We start from the raw sequence: 19,819 nt of genomic DNA on the forward strand, positions 1-19,819 counted from the left end.
GGGACAGGTTCGCACGCGCGGCTTGTTGTGTTCATGCTTGTTGCAAAAAAAGTAGAACCCCTATATTTGGCGCCCAACGTGGGGCCAGTGGTACGACAGAGCGAGTCAGTTTGTGTGAGTGACTGCCGCTACACGAACAACCATGGCAGCACACGGAGCTGACTTACAGCTGTCGCAGTTGCTGTCACGGATGCTGCCAATAAGCAACAGTTCGAAGGTGCGGTAACGACTACTGCACATTCGATTCCTGCAGCGAACTTTAGCCAAAGGGAGTAGAAGTAGCACAAAGCAGGGGTATGAGTGGCTGGCTGGCGCGATGGGCACCCCTCCTGCAGCGATACAACTTGCTCTTCGCTGCAGAGGGAGAACGAACAGCGTGTAGCGGACGCACTTTCGCGTACGCTCGTCTGTGAGAAGAGTAACATTACTACTCAAATCACCTTGCCCGACGCCGAGCCTGAGAGCGACGTAACTGCTGCTGACGCTCATTGTTATCAGGAGGGGTAACATTACTACTCATTCTGATAATTTGAAACTCAGCCTGAGAGCATATAGTAACTGCTACAATGCTCGACGGCGACGGTCCGGAACGAAGGGCGGATGACCCACCTTCGCAGGACGAGAACGCTAACCACTACGACTGCGTCAGTTTAGTGGAAAGCTTGCTTAGCCGAAGGGAGTTGTCAGAGGCACAGCGGCAGGATCTCTATTGTAAATACTTTTGTAAGTCTTTTATGGGCTTCGGGAGCCCGGCGGCGCAGGCCGCGGCGCACGTTGACGCAGCTGGTATTGCTGTTAGTGCGCGGCGCTCTGAAGCAGCTAGTAACGCTGCGAGCGCGTTTCTTCCTACTTTCAATTCCTACCCGCTGAGAACTGACCACTCCTTGCTAAGATAAATCCCCGTGGAGAAGGATATACATGAGTCCTTCAAAGCGGTGATTTTCCCGCACGTTGGCACGCATACTCGTGCATAAGCTCATTGAGGTGTTCACGTGATTCGAATATCCAAAGCAGTTTATAACGGACAGTTCGTCCTGATTCTCTGTCGAAATCTTCGTACACTCCTGCGTAGCCTTCGGCATTAAGCGCAGGAGAACGACCACGTAATGTGCCCAGGCAAATCTCATTGAACGTGGGAACCGCAACATCAAGCACATGCTCGTTGAAATTGCGGGGACGCACAATTTCTCTCAGGGCTACTGTGAACACGCTCGACTGGCTTTACCCCTGCCACCCTCAATCTTTGAAGGGAGCTGCCAAATGCTGTAGAACATACTCTACAGGAATGCAGCATGGCACTGGTTGCTTCGTCAGCACGCACTGATTGTGCAGCTGGGCTGTGCGCGAAGGTGACGGAGGCTTTGTGCAAAGCACGACGGAACCTGAGCACTGCTCGTGCGGAGCAGAAAGCGCAGTATGACCGCTCTCATCAGGACGGCAGTAAAAAGTGGGCGACGTGGTGTTGAAGCGCAATCATGTCCTAAGCGATGCCAGTAAGAAATTCTCAGCTTCTCTGGCACCGCAGCGGATAGGACCGTACCGGGTAGGGGAGACTGTCTCTTCTCTTGTGTACAAGCTGACGGACTTGACGCTAAGACCGATCAGCGGACCGGTGCATGTCTGTGATCTCAAGCCCTACTATGACAGAAGGAACGAGTGGCCCGAGGGAAACGCTTCCCCGCGCCCGCAGGCAGTGGCATCCGAAGGCATGGCTCGACGTACGAGCTCAGTGCGACGCTACAACTTACGATCTCCGCAGAACTAACTCTGTCCGGTTCGTAGGGGCTTTATTGTGCGTGATATCGGACGGGACGCTCCTCTGATATCAGCCTTCGAGAGCGAGCACGCGCTTGCTTTTTCGGAGAGTAAGAGAGGGGCTAACTTATTGTTCGAGTCGCAGATCACCCATCGGCAGCATTTCAACAACAGCCAAGCCAAAACGACCGTTTTCACCAGCAGATGCCCCATAGCCTGGCACTTCATCTAGCCGTCAACGCAAGCGTCTTACAGCAGAGAGCGGCGACACCAAAAGCCCACAGCAGCAGCCAGAGTCAAGGCGAAAGAAAAACAGCAAAACAGCTTCCGGTCCCGAATGGTCTTGGTGGAGAAGAATTCGCGGAACCACTGCACAGCCCGGCAAAGAGTTGCAGACCCGGCGATCGAAGTACGGAGTGCACCCGCGGTACGAGCGTGGTATCCCGCTGCGCAGAACAGGGGTTGCAGCCGGCCAGCCGCAAGCGTCGGGGGACTTTCGACTCCAAATGCCTTAGAAGAAAAGAGGTAGAGAGAGCACGAGGCCGCAGGAGCAGAGCGGACCCCTGCTGAGCAACTAGTGGCGAGCTGCTGAGGATGGGTCGGCGCCTTCTTTGCTGCTTTGCGTGCCGATAGTCCCAGAGCAGCGGAGGCGCGCGACACGGAGAAATCTTCAAAAGAAAAAGAAAGAACCATTCCACCACAAGCGAACATCTAACATCGGGACGGCCACCAGAATCGAGCCCGAAGCCGGGTGCCCCCCTTTTCAAAAGCACAGGCCCGCGAAGTCCGAGCCAGCGATCGACGCCAGAGGCAAGCAAAAGCGTGCACGGTCCGAGCTGCCTGGTTTCCTGTGGCGCCCCCATCAGCTGTCATGTCTCCCCAGTGCCATCACTCAGCGATAACGGTGCTGTGATCTGTGTCTCCGGGCGGCTCCCTCATTGACACGGACGTCGCCGTGTTTCTGGCGGAGTCGCTAGCCCCCCTCTTAGAAAGCCCCCGGTGATGGCGGTCCTCTTTTTTGGCTAAAGGGTTCAATTAAGGAGGGGGGGATGTGGGGTTGCACACGCAACCCATTGCCTTCAACGCGGCGGCACCTCGGCTTCACGCTACGTTTGTACGTGTAGTGGCGAGGGGGGTTGCGTAGGAGAGGGCACTGTGCCGCTCCCGCTGCCCTTCGCGTCCTGCTCCCTGGCCGAAGTCGAGATGCCCCGTTTTCCCTCCTTGCCCTTTTCTGGAGAGACTCCTCTCCACACCCCTAGGAACGCGCGCCGCTTCCTTGGGGGCCCCCATGTCTTCGGTCTTGTGAGGTGTGACTGACCACATCGGACCCAAGCCGTGAGCACCACCGCCGCCATCAACCCCTGCAGCGCTCCGGCCATGGAGTGCGAACCACCGCCCCGGACCGGAGTGCAAAAGCAGCCGCGCGAGGTGAGATGAGCCTTTATCATTCCCTCGACGTGTGCTTGCTATTTTGTTGTTGTTTCCCCCAGTAGTGCGGAACACTCCGCCGCTGAGGTGGTAACTTGATGTGCTACTTTAATTGTTGCAATTGGCATCTGAGGTGAATAAACACCTTCAGTTGAAAGACTTGTCTCTGTCCCCACTGGCCTGAAACCCGCCGCAGTCGCAACTTACGCGAACCGCGGGATAGGGGGTCACAGCTCTGACTGTTAGGGCTGCTGCGTAGCACTAGTAGCGAGTAACTACACTCCTCTAGTGCGCGGTGTGATCCAAACGAGGGACAGGTTCGCACGCGCGGCTTGTTGTGTTCATGCTTGTTGCAAAAAAGTAGAACCCCTATAATTTCCAACACAAAAAGTTGGGGGTTCCCCAGGCAAAAAAGCTGTTGAAAAACAGCTTGAAGGGACCTGGGGGACCATACAGGCAGCAGCGAATAAAAAGTATAACTAATACAACTAGGTATAACTAATGCAACTTATAAAACTTATACAACTAATACAACTTGGTAAGATATAATAGCATCGGTACACAGGAAAATAAATAGAAGATACAACAAAAATGCACAGATACAGCGAAATGGATGCTACAGGGAAATACAGATGTAATTTTCGTGTACTAGGGATGTGGCATTGGAAAAGCGCTAACTGCTTGTAATTGACAAAGAGTGCTTAACAGCGCAAACGACCGGAGGGGATAGAAGAGACGAGACAGACCAACACGCCCAATCCTACTGTCTCTTATGCTTGTAATTATTCTTATAGCTTGGTTTCAAACAATCTGGAGAGGCACAGTGCTTCTCCAACGTATTATTGCCATAAGCAAAATGAGAGTAGACAAAAGAGTGGTGAAGAGACAGTACGTGAGAAGTAGGGGTGTGTTTTTACAAGCAGGGTTGTAACAGCTGTGTTTGTTGTGCCAATTTGGTACAATTCCTTATTTTGTGACATTTGTAATGGCGCCACACGTGCTTCTTTTGTGATTTTTATGTAACTAGTAGTCGGTTGCACGCGTAGCCGCTGCCTTGCGCAAGCTGTGCCCTAACGTCTGGGAACCTTCCAGGTTATTTTGGAATCTTCTGACAGGCTTGAGCGTACAAACACGAACTGTTGAGCTTATTCTGGAACTCACGTGGCCACCAGCGATAAGGCTCGAATGTTCGATTCTGCATGTATAAATGCCGACGCCCCTTACCGCAGAGCAGATTATCGACGGCTGACGCTCTGTTCGCTGCTACTATCAGTGTAAGCGTGTGTCGCTTGTACTTTGACTTTTCGTTTACCGGGAACAGGTTCGCCCAAATAAAACTGCTGCCTTCATCCATGTCACGACCCCGTGACCATAGCATCCAAGCAAAATGCGTTTAGTGTTTGAGTGTTACCTGCGTCACCTTTCTTGAATGCCCCTTACATCACCTTTAAGTAAAACACAGCGTGCGAGCTCTGAAAATGGCCAAGCTATGCCAAAACCGTGAAATTTATTGAAATTGCACCACGCTGCGCCAAAATGCTCGACTAGCCTCAAAATTGTCTAACTTGGGCTAACTTTAGCAAGAAATATAGGCTGCCTGCAGTTTAGACATTATCATCCAATCCAGACGTGCAGAAAAGCCACAGTAGCCTGTAGGCGTACTTTATGTGGGAAGCACGACCTCTGTGGGAGCCTGAAAATTTTTTTTCTGCTGGTTGCAGTTTGATTCTAAAAGTTAAAGGGGAAGCTCCGTATAAAAATGTTTACAGCGTGCCACCGGTGTATTCAGTGGAAACAGTGGCCATTTGCCTACCATCAGACTCTCCCGATATTCCTGTGATACTCCCGAATTTTTAGCAAACCTCCCGATTATACAGGCGTGGCCATAAATTTCCCAATAAACAAGCCTAACCCCACCCCAAAAGAAAAGAGCGAAGGGCCGCAATTTTAAAATTTCCAGGCCTTGTTCTATTGCATGCAGAATGCTTTTTAAGTCATTTTCGATGCAGTGCCCTGGTGTTGTGCGGAAGAGAGTATTTAGATTGGGAAGGTGCTACCAGTACAAGCTGTCACGGGTCGCAGCGCATTTTGTTCCTTAATTGCACATGCATGCACACGCTGTATAATTATGAGTACTAGTATGGTCACTGATGCCAAAAAATTACTGGCAATCATTCAGAGCTGCCTGTAACGTCTCTCAGAAACAAGAAATTAAAGCCAGTACATTTTTAGGCAGGGCCTTATTAGCATCTGCAGCGCCTGTCAAATGGTGATGTGGTCTGTGTCACCGTTTGCACTGTGGGGTGGTTCAACACAATGCTTTTGTTGCATGTGCACTGTTCACAAGTTGGCTGACGTTGAATGTTTTGCATATCTCTTTGTTTTCTGTTCTAAAAGTAACCTTTCTTCACTATAGTGCTCGAAATTTGGGATTTGACGCTTAAAGAATGTAGTTCTTTTTTTGCATAACCTGCTAGAAAACCAACATTTTCCTGCTCCAAAAATTGCTCGAAATCATACTTCGGCTGTTGCACCCATGTATAAGCGACATCATTGTTTGACGAAAATAGTGGCACTCCCCAAATGTTAAAGAAAACATGGTGAAAATTTATTGCAGATCCGAGCATGAGAAGTACCATAAACAAGGTGGCTAAACAGTTGCCAAAAATTGCATCTTGGAAAAAGCGCTTTTTTAGACTTCGTATTGAAATCTTTTCTATGTGGAAAAGATGTGCTTTTTAAAATTCTTTCATGGAGCTTTGGAATCGTGGTTATGTTGAGAATGTGGCTTTGTTGAACTTCTAGTGTGAAATGCAATGGCAAGAAGCCACATGGTGTTTGCCAGGGGACTCTATTCCCACATCCTAGTTTTCAGCAGCCACCATGTGCTCTTTAGAAGCAATTTTAGCCCATTTACAGCTTATATAAAACCTTGATTATATTTTGCCATGAAAGTGGACCAGCTCAACCTGATAAAACAAGTAAAAACAGTAAATTCATAACTTTGGTAAAAGCTTGCATTTTTCTAGTAGTACCTCGCCTTAATTTTGAACTGAGCGTACTGAAAAGATGTTGTTTTAATGAAGTATGCTGCGTTTAATGCTTAAATGTGACAGATCACTGTTGGCCCGGTACAGGCCTGTGAAGGCACAGATCATCACTTTTTTGGTTGGAGCAGCTGTGCCCTATTTTCTTGTCATTCTGCTCCCAAATGGCACCTTAAAGGACCACTCACCCGGCCACATAGCAAATTTTAGTTAGATGCTGGAAGTTGTTGTGTGCCGAACGAAGAGCATTATGCCGCAAGAATTTTTCACATTGGTTCATTATGAGCCGAGAAAAACAATAATTTGTAGCGGCGCAAAACCATGATGCGAGGAGGCAAACTTCAAACCCTTGCCACTTGCCCCGTGTAGCCTTCGCAAGCCAAATCCCTTCCCTGCTTTCTTCGGAAGCGGAGCTGGAGGATCACATGACGCATATGCATGAACACGTCATGGGCATATATGGTCATGTGCGCATGACGTGCCCAAGCCAGCCCGAGCACGCGAGTGGTGTTGCACGGCCGCTACCTTTTAGATGTGATTCAGCTTTTGCTGGAGGCTGTGTCCGTTCTTTCATTGGTGACCGTCCGCTCGGGAACCATGTGTGCTGGCACGCGCTAGCGCGTTCGGGCCTGTGTAAGGGGCTGGGTAAGATGTTGTGGCCCCTCCCCCTTACACTCTCTCAGCAATCATGTGATGGCGTCAGCAAACGAGATTCTGCAGACGCGCGATGAACCAACGCGTTGTATCCTAGTCAGAACGCACTGGCACGCGCTAGCGCGTTCGGGCCTGTGTAAGGTGCTGGGTAAGACGCTGTGGCCTCTCCCCCTTACACTCTCTCAGCAATCATGTGATGGCGTCGGGGATCGAGGTTCTGCAGATGTGCGATGAACCAACGCATTGTATCCTGGTCAGAATGCGCTGGCACGCTTTAGCACGTTCAGGCCTGTGTAAGGGTCTGGGTAAGACACTGTGGCCTCTCCCCCTTACACTCTCTCAGCAATCATGTGATGGCGTCTGGGAACGAGGTTCTGCAGATGTGCAATGAACCAACGCATTGTATCCTGGTCAGAATGCGCTGGCACGCTTTAGCACGTTCAGGCCTGTGTAAGGGGCTGGGTAAGACGCTGTGGCCTCTACCCCTTACACTTTCTCAGCAATCATGTGATGGCGTCGGGGAACGAGGTTCTGCAGATGTGCGATGAACCAACGCATTGTATCCTGGTCAGAATGCACTGGCACGCTTTAGCACGTTCAGGCCTGTGTAAGGGTCTGGGTAAGACACTGTGGCCTCTCCCCCTTACACTCTCTCAGCAATCATGTGATGGCGTCGGGGAACGAGGTTCTGCAGATGTGCAATGAACCAACGCATTGTATCCTGGTCAGAATGCGCTGGCACGCTTTAGCACGTTCAGGCCTGTGTAAGGGGCTGGGTAAGACACTGTGGCCTCTCCCCCTTACACTCTCTCAGCAATCATGTGATGGCGTCGGGGAACGAGGTTCTGCAGATGTGCAATGAACCAACGCATTGTATCCTGGTCAGAATGTGCTGGCACGCTTTAGCACGTTCAGGCCTGTGTAAGGGGCTGGGTAAGACGCTGTGGCCTCTACCCCTTACACTCTCTCAGCAATCATGTGATGGCGTCGGGGAACGAGGTTCTGCAGATGTGCGATGAACCAACGCATTGTATCCTGGTCAGAATGCGCTGGCACGCTTTAACACGTTCAGGCCTGTGTAAGGGTCTGGGTAAGACACTGTGGCCTCTCCCCCTTACACTCTCTCAGCAATCATGTGATGGCGTCGGGGAACGAGGTTCTGCAGATGTGCAATGAACCAACGCATTGTATCCTGGTCAGAATGTGCTGGCACGCTTTAGCACGTTCAGGCCTGTGTAAGGGGCTGGGTAAGACACTGTGGCCTCTCCCCCTTACACTCTCTCAGCAATCATGTGATGGCGTCGGGGAACGAGGTTCTGCAGATGTGCAATGAACCAACGCATTGTATCCTGGTCAGAATGCGCTGGCACGCTTTAGCACGTTCAGGCCTGTGTAAGGGTCTGGGTAAGACACTGTGGCCTCTCCCCCTTACACTCTCTCAGCAATCATGTGATGGCGTCGGGGAACGAGGTTCTGCAGATGTGCAATGAACCAACGCATTGTATCCTGGTCAGAATGCGCTGGCACGCTTTAGCACGTTCAGGCCTGTGTAAGGGGCTGGGTAAGACACTGTGGCCTCTCCCCCTTACACTCTCTCAGCAATCATGTGATGGCGTCGGGGAACGAGGTTCTGCAGATGTGCAATGAACCAACGCATTGTATCCTGGTCAGAATGTGCTGGCACGCTTTAGCACATTCAGGCCTGTGTAAGGGGCTGGGTAAGACACTGTGGCCTCTCCCCCTTACACTCTCTCAGCAATCATGTGATGGCGTCGGGGAACGAGGTTCTGCAGATGTGCGATGAACCAACGCATTGTATCCTGGTCAGAATGCGCTGGCACGCTTTAGCACGTTCAGGCCTGTGTAAGGGTCTGGGTAAGACACTGTGGCCTCTCCCCCTTACACTCTCTCAGCAATCATGTGATGGCGTCGGGGAACGAGGTTCTGCAGATGTGCAATGAACCAACGCATTGTATCCTGGTCAGAATGCGCTGGCACGCTTTAGCACGTTTTGGCCTGTGTAAGGGGCTGGGTAAGACACTGTGGCCTCTCCCCCTTACACTCTCTCAGCAATCATGTGATGGCGTCGGGGAACGAGGTTCTGCAGATGTGCAATGAACCAACACATTGTATCCTGGTCAGAATGCGCTGGCACGCTTTAGCACGTTCAGGCCTGTGTAAGGGGCTGGTTAAGACGCTGTGGCCTCTACCCCTTACACTTTCTCAGCAATCATGTGATGGCGTCGGGGAACGAGGTTCTGCAGATGTGCGATGAACCAACGCATTGTATCCTGGTCAGAATGCGCTGGCACGCTTTAGCACGTTCAGGCCTGTGTAAGGGTCTGGGTAAGACACTGTGGCCTCTCCCCCTTACACTCTCTCAGCAATCATGTGATGGCGTCGGGGAACGAGGTTCTGCAGATGTGCAATGAACCAACGCATTGTATCCTGGTCAGAATGCACTGGCACGCTTTAGCACGTTCAGGCCTGTGTAAGGGGCTGGGTAAGACGCTGTGGCCTCTCCCCCTTACACTCTCTCAGCAATCGCGCAACTTTAAGTCGACCCATGCACTGCTTCGCATCCCCACATGGTTCCCTTTAGTGGGAGATGGTGTAATTTTTTTTTATGTAGCAGCCGTGGGTGTTGTGTCGGCGTTCTCTGTGGTGTACTGCCTGTTTCTGCGGGACGGGCATGAAAGTTGCGACATTTGTATGGGCGCAAGACTAGCGGTATCAAGAGCCAGTTCCACATGAACATTTAGGTAGATGCGGGAGAATAAATGAGCGTAATGAGTGCTAGAACACGCTAGACAATTACTTTCGTTGTCAGGGCTGGCGTCTGCACAATGCGCTAACGGCGGGGACACGAACGCATGCGAAATGGAGGCACATTAGCGCCGCATGTCGCTGCAATTCACGGAAAAAAATTGAAAAAGATGCACACATTTCCTTTGTGTGTTTCATTATTTCTCTCAAGTTTGATTCATCTATTAAAGCAACGAATTACACAAACTACACAGGTCGTGTCAAATAATTATCACAGTGTCACATGCTGCTGTTGGCAACGTCAGAGCACAGTCGCCTACGTAGGGCCACTCCAACGTGTACGTCATCCCCTCATTCTCTGGGCATGCGCCCGTGAAAAGAAGGGCAAGCAGCGTTCAGCTTGAAATTTGACCCATTTCCACGGCGCGTAGCATTGCAAATTTTGGCAGACGTGATCGTGAGCGCCCAGTGTATGCATTGCGCTCGTCAGCTCAAAATTGTCAAACTTGGGGAGGGGCCCTTGAAGGGAAAAATATTTTGTTGAAGGTGTTTGCATAGTAGAAGGGACATGAAGGTCACTGCCATTGCTTCTGGATTCGCTGTTCTCGTGCTTTTGTCTTTTTAGCCGAAATGAATGTGCATGAAGGGGTGTTCACTAGGCTTGTGTGAATATTTGAGCAGTTTGAATAATCATACAAATATTACAGTATTCGAATTCGCTTCGAAACAAATTTAAATTATTCTAAATTTCGAAGTATTTGAAATGAACAAATAGACATATAGCATAAGCAGCATGTAACCCCCTGGTAAAGTGGTTTCACTGCAGCACAGGAGTGCTATGCCATGAATCCAGGGGAAATCCGCACAGCCCCACTTCAAGGTTCAATGAACAAATTACCCTCGTATCGAGTCATTTCTTAAGTTTAAAGTCTTGTTATACCTGCCTATATGCTCTAATTATAGTAAAGTTTAAAACGTAATGTATTTTACAGGTTATCACCTGCATTCTACCGAAAGTCAAATCCTGCTACTATTAAAACTCGCTTCGACTTCTCTTTGAACCAAAAAGAATGACATTTGCACATGCCTTGTTTCAATTTTAAAAAATAATGTGCAGGTTAGTTGGCTCATGACAGATATGCTCATTTTTCTTTATAATATGTGATATATACTATTCCAATTCGATTCGAAATTATTTGACCAAATGACTATTCGCTTCGAACCTAAAATTTACTATTCGCACAAGCCTAGTATTCACACATGGGAGAAATCCCGGCCGTCGACAGGGGTGGTTGTGGATCATGTGACGACAACATCACAGTCTTGCGAGCTCATGCGAACCCGCCGTGTTTCCCCAGGGAGGGGCAAACAGTGGCAGGGGAGACAGCGGGATTTTGCTTTGATGTTGAGCAACATTGTGGCAGGTGCTCCTACAGGGGACTGCGACCGTTTTGCAGTTGCTTCACGAGTGTGTTGGTCGCAGTCACGGTGGCCTTTTCGAATGGGCGTTTGACTTGCAGGCACCATGATGGCAAAACACACCAACGGCACTACCTTTTCTGTCTTTTTTCACTTGTCAAAGAATATGCACGCTTGTAGGACTCCACGTCCGAAGCATACAGTAAACTTGAAGTTGAAGAATGCTGTGTAGGGGATGTTTTTCAAGCAGATGGCAGAGTGTTAACCCCAACACGTGGGTGACGGATATTAATTTTTTTTTCTAATGTGGTGATCTTGATGAGCATGCTTATGTTTCCCGTTTTCCCGAGCCCATTTGACCCCGACATTGCCCGTTTTCTGAAAATGACCACTTAAAGAAAAAACTCATGTTTTGTAGTATGTTGATGAAAAGCAATAAACATTGCATTCAAATGAACTTTCCAGGTGTTTGTTGGAGTGTCACTTGCTCTTGCAGACTACATAGTTCTCATGCAGAGGGATCCTCCGCCTCATGATGCATAATTTCAGCGCTATAATGAGGAAGAATTTTGATGCTAAAGCGAGCGAAATTATTGGCGTTGAACACAAGCTTAGTGCCTACCATAGCGTCAACTTCTGCAAGCTATTAGATGTACCCACATTATGCATATATTTTATTTTTTAAAAATTCATTCAAACAGGCCACAAGAAGCCTGATTTATGCCTCAATTTTCACTATACAGTCGCAGAACAAAGATTTTTTTTCTCGCTACATTGATGGCTGATTCTGTGTGGTGAAGACAGCAGCAGTTTTCTGGCACTGCAAAATCTTAATGGTACGCGCCTCCAGATCCCTGTCAAAGATCAAGAGGCTCTTCCACGCTTGTGAAACATCTCTTCCATGCTTGCGAAAAAAATTAAAACCTATGATAACTGCACTTTTTTGTTAACGGAAAGCCAACCAATATCAAAAGACACATCATCAAAGCCTCACTAATACGAATTATAGTTGACAAATCCAGAAGGTTGTGTGCAGAGAAACAGAGAAAAAGAAAAGGTGATTTTAACGACCTTCCCAAAAATGGCTCTTTTGTTGAGTCTGGATTTGCAATAACCAAAGCATGTGAAGCAAAACATGTGAACAACACAACATCTGCATTTCTTGCACAACAGGTGTGAATGAGACTTTGATGCACATTCTGCGAAAGGCAGCAGCACACGATTTAAAAGCCTAATTCCATGCGTGGCCGTTCTGCCAGCACTCTTGATGCATGATGGTGCTTTTGTCGTCAGCAATTGGTGAAACATGGTTTCAGAGGTAAAGCCACCATAGTCTGGTAACACCGGCCTCCCTGTCAGTTTGCTTTGCCCGTTTGAGCGGGGGACTTCTACGGGGACTTCTCCTTGCCAGCTGATGTCACTTGGCTCCATCCTTATCCCCAGTTATAAGTTTGACCATGTCTGTCATATACTGGATGTACAGTGCTCACAGATTGAGACACATCAAACTGTTTAGTGTAACAACTGGTATGCACAATTGCTTGAGATAACCGCACCATGTCGCTATGAATCTGGTTGCTAAAGGTAACGTTGGCTCTGACGTGAGTGTTTGATTTGAAATTATGCCAATATGGTACAAACAAAAGTATGTGCATTACTCTCCCGAAGGTGTCTCGTCTTAATCCGTGACTTCTGTATGGTCATCTGCAAAACTTTATGGGACATGCGCGTGTGTGTTCGCCTGTCCGCACCACTTGCGGCGCACCACCTACCTTCGACGGCAGCTCGAGGCCAGAAATGGGCCTTGTTATTCACTGGCACATCAATTTTCTACTGCTGTGCAGTGCATCGTTAGTTTGTTGTTTTAATGCAAAGTGCTCATCTGCAGTATGTCCCACTTCTATTGTGATGGCAGTATCAGAACAATGATGACATGCCTCTAGCATTTCGCCTCCATCAAAATGTGATCGACATGGCCGCGATGTACTGATATGTCGCTGCACGTTAAAGCATGCCATATCGTCAAAATTTCCTGGGCCCTACGTCATGCCTCATAATAATATCATGATTTAGGTACATAAAAACCCTTGATACTATTATTTATAATTGAGCATATCATTGGGTAGATATCAGTTTGTGCAAAGGGATGTAACTGATAACATTTATACTAATATATTGCTGTCAAGACGGAATTGCACTCCCCCATGCCAGCGCTAAAGTGTGCCATGTTATAACGAGAAAGAAAATAGTTATGACCTGTGAGAAAATACATGCCACTAATTAAGGGAGGCCTTAATTAGTGGCATCTTGGGCGTAGCACTACTGTCAATCACCATTGAGGCAGTGAAAATGCCACAAGACGCTGTTCGTCATTTGCTCATCCCTCTCGTAAACGTTCGCGGTTGACAGCACATTGGAGACAGCGCCTCACTTTTTATCTCTTCCTTGGTCCAGCCATCTTTCAATGTGCCCTCTGCTTTTTTGTGCAGGGACCACTCGCAAGATATGTCGTCTACCAATGTACAAAGTGTGATGTCAAGCGGCCTCCATTGCCCGCAGCTTGATTTTTTCAGCTGCTGTGATATTTTCTCTTTGCGATGCCTTGCCAGTTGTGCCTTTCAGTTATTGTTTTATGGCCTACAGTTCGCAACCAGGCTCCAAAGTTATATATAGCACGAAAAAATGCTTGCATGACAGACAACTTTGATGTGTGGCATGTCTTTTAGGTTGACTGTGCTGTCCTGTTCAATAATGAATGTTTGCTTGTTTTACAGCATTAAATCATGATGAGCCTCCCGCTGCACAATTGCGGTTTAGTGGCCATTGTTTTCTTAATCCTCACTTTTACCTTTTTTATTATTTTATTCAACGCATGATGCTCTTTACCAAATAAATACTTCAAACTGACTGTGGCTGATCTTTCTCATTGCGACAACAGCGACAGGGGCGGCCTATCGGCTATTGTGCCCGGCTGCTGACCCAAAAGGGGCAACTGGCCGTGGCTGTCACATTTCTATGGAGGCGAAATGCTAGCACGTTGATGGGGGAGCTATAGCCCAACGGCTCTTTTTAACAAAATGGCTAGGTGGGCTAGTTGGTAACGCATGATTAAAAAACTTTGAGCGCGCAAAAGGACGTAGGACCAGAAGAAACACAAACCACAAGCGCTCAGGTTTGTGTTTCTTCTGGTCCTACGTCCTTTTGCGCGCTCAAAGTTTTTTAATCAGGCTCTTTTTACCCTCAGACCCGCCATCACGGAACCCTCCACTTCCGGTTTGGCATGTTTGCGGTTGGTCCATGGAGCAAGTGGACCACGGGCTGCTAGCATTTCGCCTTCTTTTACAGAGCAGTCACAAAGTTCTGTTAACGACATTGTTGTTTCAAATAAGGGAGTATTGAATTTGATTCCAAAAAGAAGGGTAGTCCTGACGATGCATTCCTCACTAACTTGCAAAGCTGACCGAGCAGCATTATCAGCATGTTCGTTGCCACTCACGCCACAGTGACTTGGCAATCACTGAAATGTCGCTTGGTGTCCTTTCTCACACGACGTATAAATGAGGTGTCTGATCTCGAATGCCAGTTGTCCATGCCGCAAGGCTGACAACAGACATTGTAGGGCTGCTGTGGAGTCCCTGAAAATAGACCATCGCTGTAGTTCGCAATTGGCAACACAAAGTGCAATGTGAAGAGCTGCGAGTTCTGCAGCCATCGATGTTGTTGGGTGGTCTGTCTTAAAACTAATGGTTACATCTGTCGCTGGGACAACCACTGCTCCGGACGAACTTTGAATGGTCATTGAGCCGTCGGTGTAAATATGTACATGGCCGGTGTACTTCTCGTGCAGTAGAAGCAGAGATAGCTGTTTCAGGATGGGCGATGACATCTGAGATTTTGTTCCCGATTCCTGGTACACTGAGGTAGTGAAAAACCAGGTGAGGTGCAGAAAGCTTTTGGAGGGGGACGACCATTGCATCAACTGACAAGAAAAACATGAACAAGAAGATGGCCTTCCGGTCGTCTTAGGCTCTCTGTGAGCTTTGGATGTCACTTTCTTTGTGGTCGCTCTATAGCACGACAAGGGAGCATGCGGCAGCCATAGATGCAACAAATTTCGGCTAAATGCACTTTTTAAGAGGAAAATATATTCACATAAGTTCGACGTCTTTCTCGAAGTGCGCCTTTTCTGTCATTTACACTTGATGTGGTGGTTTTGCGCTGCCATTGCATTTTTTTCTCTCTTTTTACAATATGCGCATTCATCGCATGTTTACGACACCTAGATTTGTCTATCGCTTTGTATTTTGCTTGCGGTGCACTTTGTGCCGATTCATTCTTGCTTACGGTGGAAAGGTTTCAGAAATGCTGCCTTGTCTCTCCCCAAGAGCACATGTCTGTGTGAAGTAAAAAAATACATATGTCAAAGTTAAATGGATTCCCAGCACTTAAGAGAACTAGGAAAAACACATAGGCTCCCCAAGCATCGCTTAGTGGCGCTGCTGCTCTTAACAGGCAGCGCCATCTCTGGCATAGAAATACAAACTGGGTGCAAACAACGCGCGTTTTCCCTTCTCTCCAATGCGCTGCCGCTCGCTACCGTGCACGTGCAGAGCTCTCGCGGTGCACTTGCGGCGCCTCACAATGTACCGCTTGCAGTGCGGCTTCAAAAGGATCTTCAAGCTTGACTGGTACTTCCGAAAAGGGAACTTGATAAAATGAGAAAGGCTCGTCAATCACGTTAACGGTGAAGAGCAGACGATCGACGACAACGACGGCCGACTAAAAGCGAAATGGATTTCCCAAGTCGCGATTACACCGTGTAGGACGTATACCTCGAGGTAAGTCTCATTCTGTCATGTTAACGATGAATAATGGTCCACATGCACTCCGAAATGAAGTGGTACACGCTATCGATGTTCTGCGGTGTGGACTACGATTCATATGATGTTTTGATATGGCATGCTTACAGTAGCAGCCGCGTACTTTCGTGAACAAACGTTTGCGGCGTGCGAAAAAAAAAAAAAAAACGCCAGGCCTGCGCTGAAACCGCAGCACAGTCACAGCGAAAGCTAGAAGAGAGGCGTTTCTAGAGCCCGTTGTAAGCTCTCTTGGGGCTACAATACAAGTACACTAGAAAGGTACCCACTACGCCATAAATCACAATTTTTGTGAAGTTGAAAGCACCTACTAAGCCATTATTCGTCATTCGGCGGAGAAGCGAGGCACCAGCTACACGTCTGTAAGGCATTATGTGCACTTTGTTGACGCGACGACTGATGACGATGAAAAATTATGGCTCAGCCCTTTGTAATGGGTTGGAAGCTTTAAACGGCCCAGTTACGTAATTTGCATTGGGTGACGCCCGGTCGCTATTTCCCTCTCCCGTCATGCTGTATAACATACGTTGACGTGGGAGAGAGACGGGGGGGGGGGCGAAGAACTTTACTGAGACCCCGAGGAAATGGATCATGCGCTTATGGGCTTCCTTGGCAACCAATACAAGTACACTTGCGAGGAACCCACTACGATATAAATATTGTAATTTTACTGAGACACCGAGGAAATGGATCATGCGCTTATGGGCTTCTTTGGCAACCAATACAAGTGCACTTGAGAGGAACCCACTATGCTATAAGTCATTGTAATTTTTGAGAAGTAGGGCAGCAGGCACTGTGCCATTTTTCGTCATTCTACAGAGAGCCGTGGTACCTGCTAAACGCATGTAAGGCATTATGTGCACTTTGTTGATGCTGTGCCTGATGACGATGAAGAATTATGGCAGCGCCCTTTGTAATGGGTTGGAAGCATTCAACAACCTACTCATTGCGCAATTCGCATTGTTTGACGCCTGGTTAGAGAGTTCGCGTTGTGCGACGCTTGGTGTTTATTTTACTCTTCTACCACGCTATATTGCATATGTTAATGTGGTTCCTTCCCGACATGAAGCCTGTATAGGACCTTTTTGCAAAGCAGTTTCAAGCACCGCGGCATGGCTCAGAGGTTCAATACTGGGCTCCCACGCAGAGGGCCCAGGTTTGAACCTCGTTCCATCCTGGAATTTTTTTCTTATTTCGTTTTTTTTTTCTTATTTCGAGCGATACTGGTTACGGACACCGGCGGCGGCGGCGGACAACTACGGCGCCAAAAACGGCCGGTGAAATGATCTCATAACAGCTTTCGCTGTAAAAAGAAATTATGCGGCCATGGCACTATTTCCTGAGAAGGTTCGAGTCAAGTCCTCCGTGCCGCTGGAGAATCACCCGCCGATAATTAAAGGGGCCCTGCAACACTTTTCGAGCATGCTCAAAAAGCGCTGCCGATCGGTAGTCGAGGCTCCCGAGAACACGCGAGCCAAATATTATAGCGATGCGCACGGCCTGGAATTTACAATAAATTCTCAAAGTCAGCTGAAAATCGCTCCCTCTTCTCTCGACAAATGATGTATTAGTCCGCAAAATATGACGCGATTGTCGGCAGTTCCACCATTGGCTGATATGTTATAATCACGATAACACCCTCATTATTACTTTCGTTGTTAATTTTGAGTTCAATAAGTAGATAATATGTATGTTTATATTATATTAGCGCGTTAAAAACACCGAACAAACATTAATATTAGCACTTCCGGTCTCACCGACAGCTCGTCTGCTCGTAGTTGCGTGGTTCCGTTTTCTTCGCCATGCGCAGTGCCGAAAACGTGAATATTTCTGTGCTTTTGACCATCGCCGGTTGCCGTTGAGAGTGGCAGCCGTTCGAGTGTTGCCTCGTCAGCTGAGAACTGCATCGTCGGCACGTTCTCACGACCGACCGAGGCACGGGCGCAGCGTGTCTCCGATAACAATGCTGGCGTCCGGTAATGGCGGCGCTTCGGGGTCGTCTGCCAGTGCCGTCTTAAGGCTGTTTCACATGCCGCGATTGCTGCAAAAAAAATCGCTCGGTTCGCTCTATTCGCTTTGTTCGCAACCGCCGCTAATGGCGGTTTCGTTTCACATGGACTGCGAATGGTCTGCGATTTTCGCTCTGCGACTGGCGCGGCGCGCAAAGCTGCTTGCTGCCGTTGTTTGTGGCAGACACTGCATAATTTTTTATTGTAATGTAACAATCTGTGCATTTTGATATTCTTAACTTTTTATCACCTGTCACGAAGAGCACGCGTGTTTTGTCATTTTTTTAAAAAATAAGTTCACTTGAGAATACGCAACAACGGCCATAACCAAAACAAACTCGTTGGCGCAATTTCGACGGCTCGGCCGGGTTGGCGCAATTTCGACGGGTCTCGACTGAAAAATCGCTCCGCCGCTGCGAACAGAGCGAAAAATTTCCAACATGTTGGTCGCTCGCCGCTGACCGCCGCGGCGAGAGCGATCGGCCGTTTTTTTCGCTGCGAGCGAATTCGCAGGCTCAAAATCGCTCTGTTTTGCGTCATGTGAAACGGCCTTTACGAGGCGGTGTATCGGAGTATGGGCCGAAACCGATCTCAGCTGTCATTCGTTCCAAACGAGCGCTCAGGTTTGCTTCCATGGTTGGCAGAGCGATGAAAACACTACGGCGTTCGAGGTGCACACCCAACATTGCCAAACCGACGCGCAGTTTTCAAGCACGCGCGATACACAGTGCGATCGACTCCGCTCGACGAGAACGACGCAAGCCGACCGGAAGTGGCGGCACAGACCACGTGGTTGCGCCCAGACGTCAGAGAGAAAGAAATGAAGAAAAAAACTCCGCCGGCGCTCTTGGGCGGAGCCTCGCTCCTCTGCGCTCCCTCCGTCGACTCGCTGCCTAGCTTTCCGCGCGCTCGCGGCGTTGAGTTGAGGGAGAAAGCTGCGGAACGTGATCTCTATAATTTGGTAACACCACTTAGACTTGACGGATTCGAAAAATTTTTGCGGCATATGACTCGTGAAGAGTCATACGTCAATAATGAGACTATTCCAACATAACTAAGAAAGGTGTTGCAGGGCCCCTTTAAGACGCGAGGCAACTAGCTGAGCTTTAACCACTGTGAAGCAAGATGAACTGCTCGCCTCGTTTTCTCGGCTGTCGCGTCATGCTTGCACTCTCTTTTCATGAGGATATCGACTTGACAAACGTACAAAACCTGCTGCGTGAATGCGGCTAGAGAATCGCACAAAGTCAGAAGGTGGTTACTTTAAGGTTGCAATTGCAAGCATGTGCCACTTATATTTAGCGGCTTAAATATAAGCCTAATGAAGTGACAAAAAAAAGCAAACCTGCAGAACGATGTGAAAGCTTGCTGAAAATGCACAGACGTCCGTTCCGGCGTGATAAAGCTGCCTTCCCGACGCGACGAATTGCAGGCGCCGAACTACTGACAATGTGCCGAGTTCAGTTGAATTCAACCAACCGCGCAACGCTAACGGTATAACGCGAGTGTGAACGTTCAACAACGACGGGTAGGTTTCACGAACACGGGGAATCAAAACGCAAAGTTGTTTTACCTACAACCGTAACTGGACTTTAACAATGCGAGAAGACAGCGAGTAATCATTACTAGTCGCTGCGTGCATGCGCCGCGTTACTTATCGATTCAGGTAGTCGGAACGAACGAAAGCGATGAACTCAGACTGCCAAAATAGAAGGCGAGACAGCGCCGTCAGCTATCCATGCTTGTCGCCTTTATGTCTCGTGCGGCATGCCCGGGAACGGATACAGTTTCACACGTGAATCGCGTGCCTTGGTGTTGTCTGCACTGATGTGGCAGGCCACGACACCGCAATACGTCGGACCTC

At 48.6% G+C, this 19,819-nt stretch overlaps 1 protein-coding gene across 1 annotated transcript in view; it reads left to right on the forward strand.

The window, feature by feature from the left end:
• Positions 1-13,971, forward strand: part of LOC125759241 (uncharacterized) — a 33,112-nt gene extending 19,141 nt beyond the window's left edge. Inside the window, exon 5 of the mRNA XM_049417641.1 lies at positions 13,559-13,971. Coding sequence (XP_049273598.1) covers positions 13,559-13,602 — 44 coding nt within the window. The 3' untranslated portion in view covers positions 13,603-13,971. The remainder of the gene's footprint in view (positions 1-13,558) is intronic.
• The last annotated feature ends 5,848 nt before the right edge of the window (positions 13,972-19,819 follow it).

The sequence above is a fragment of the Rhipicephalus sanguineus genome, chromosome 7, assembly GCF_013339695.2.
Source record: "Rhipicephalus sanguineus isolate Rsan-2018 chromosome 7, BIME_Rsan_1.4, whole genome shotgun sequence".
Lineage (NCBI taxonomy): Eukaryota > Metazoa > Arthropoda > Arachnida > Ixodida > Ixodidae > Rhipicephalus > Rhipicephalus sanguineus.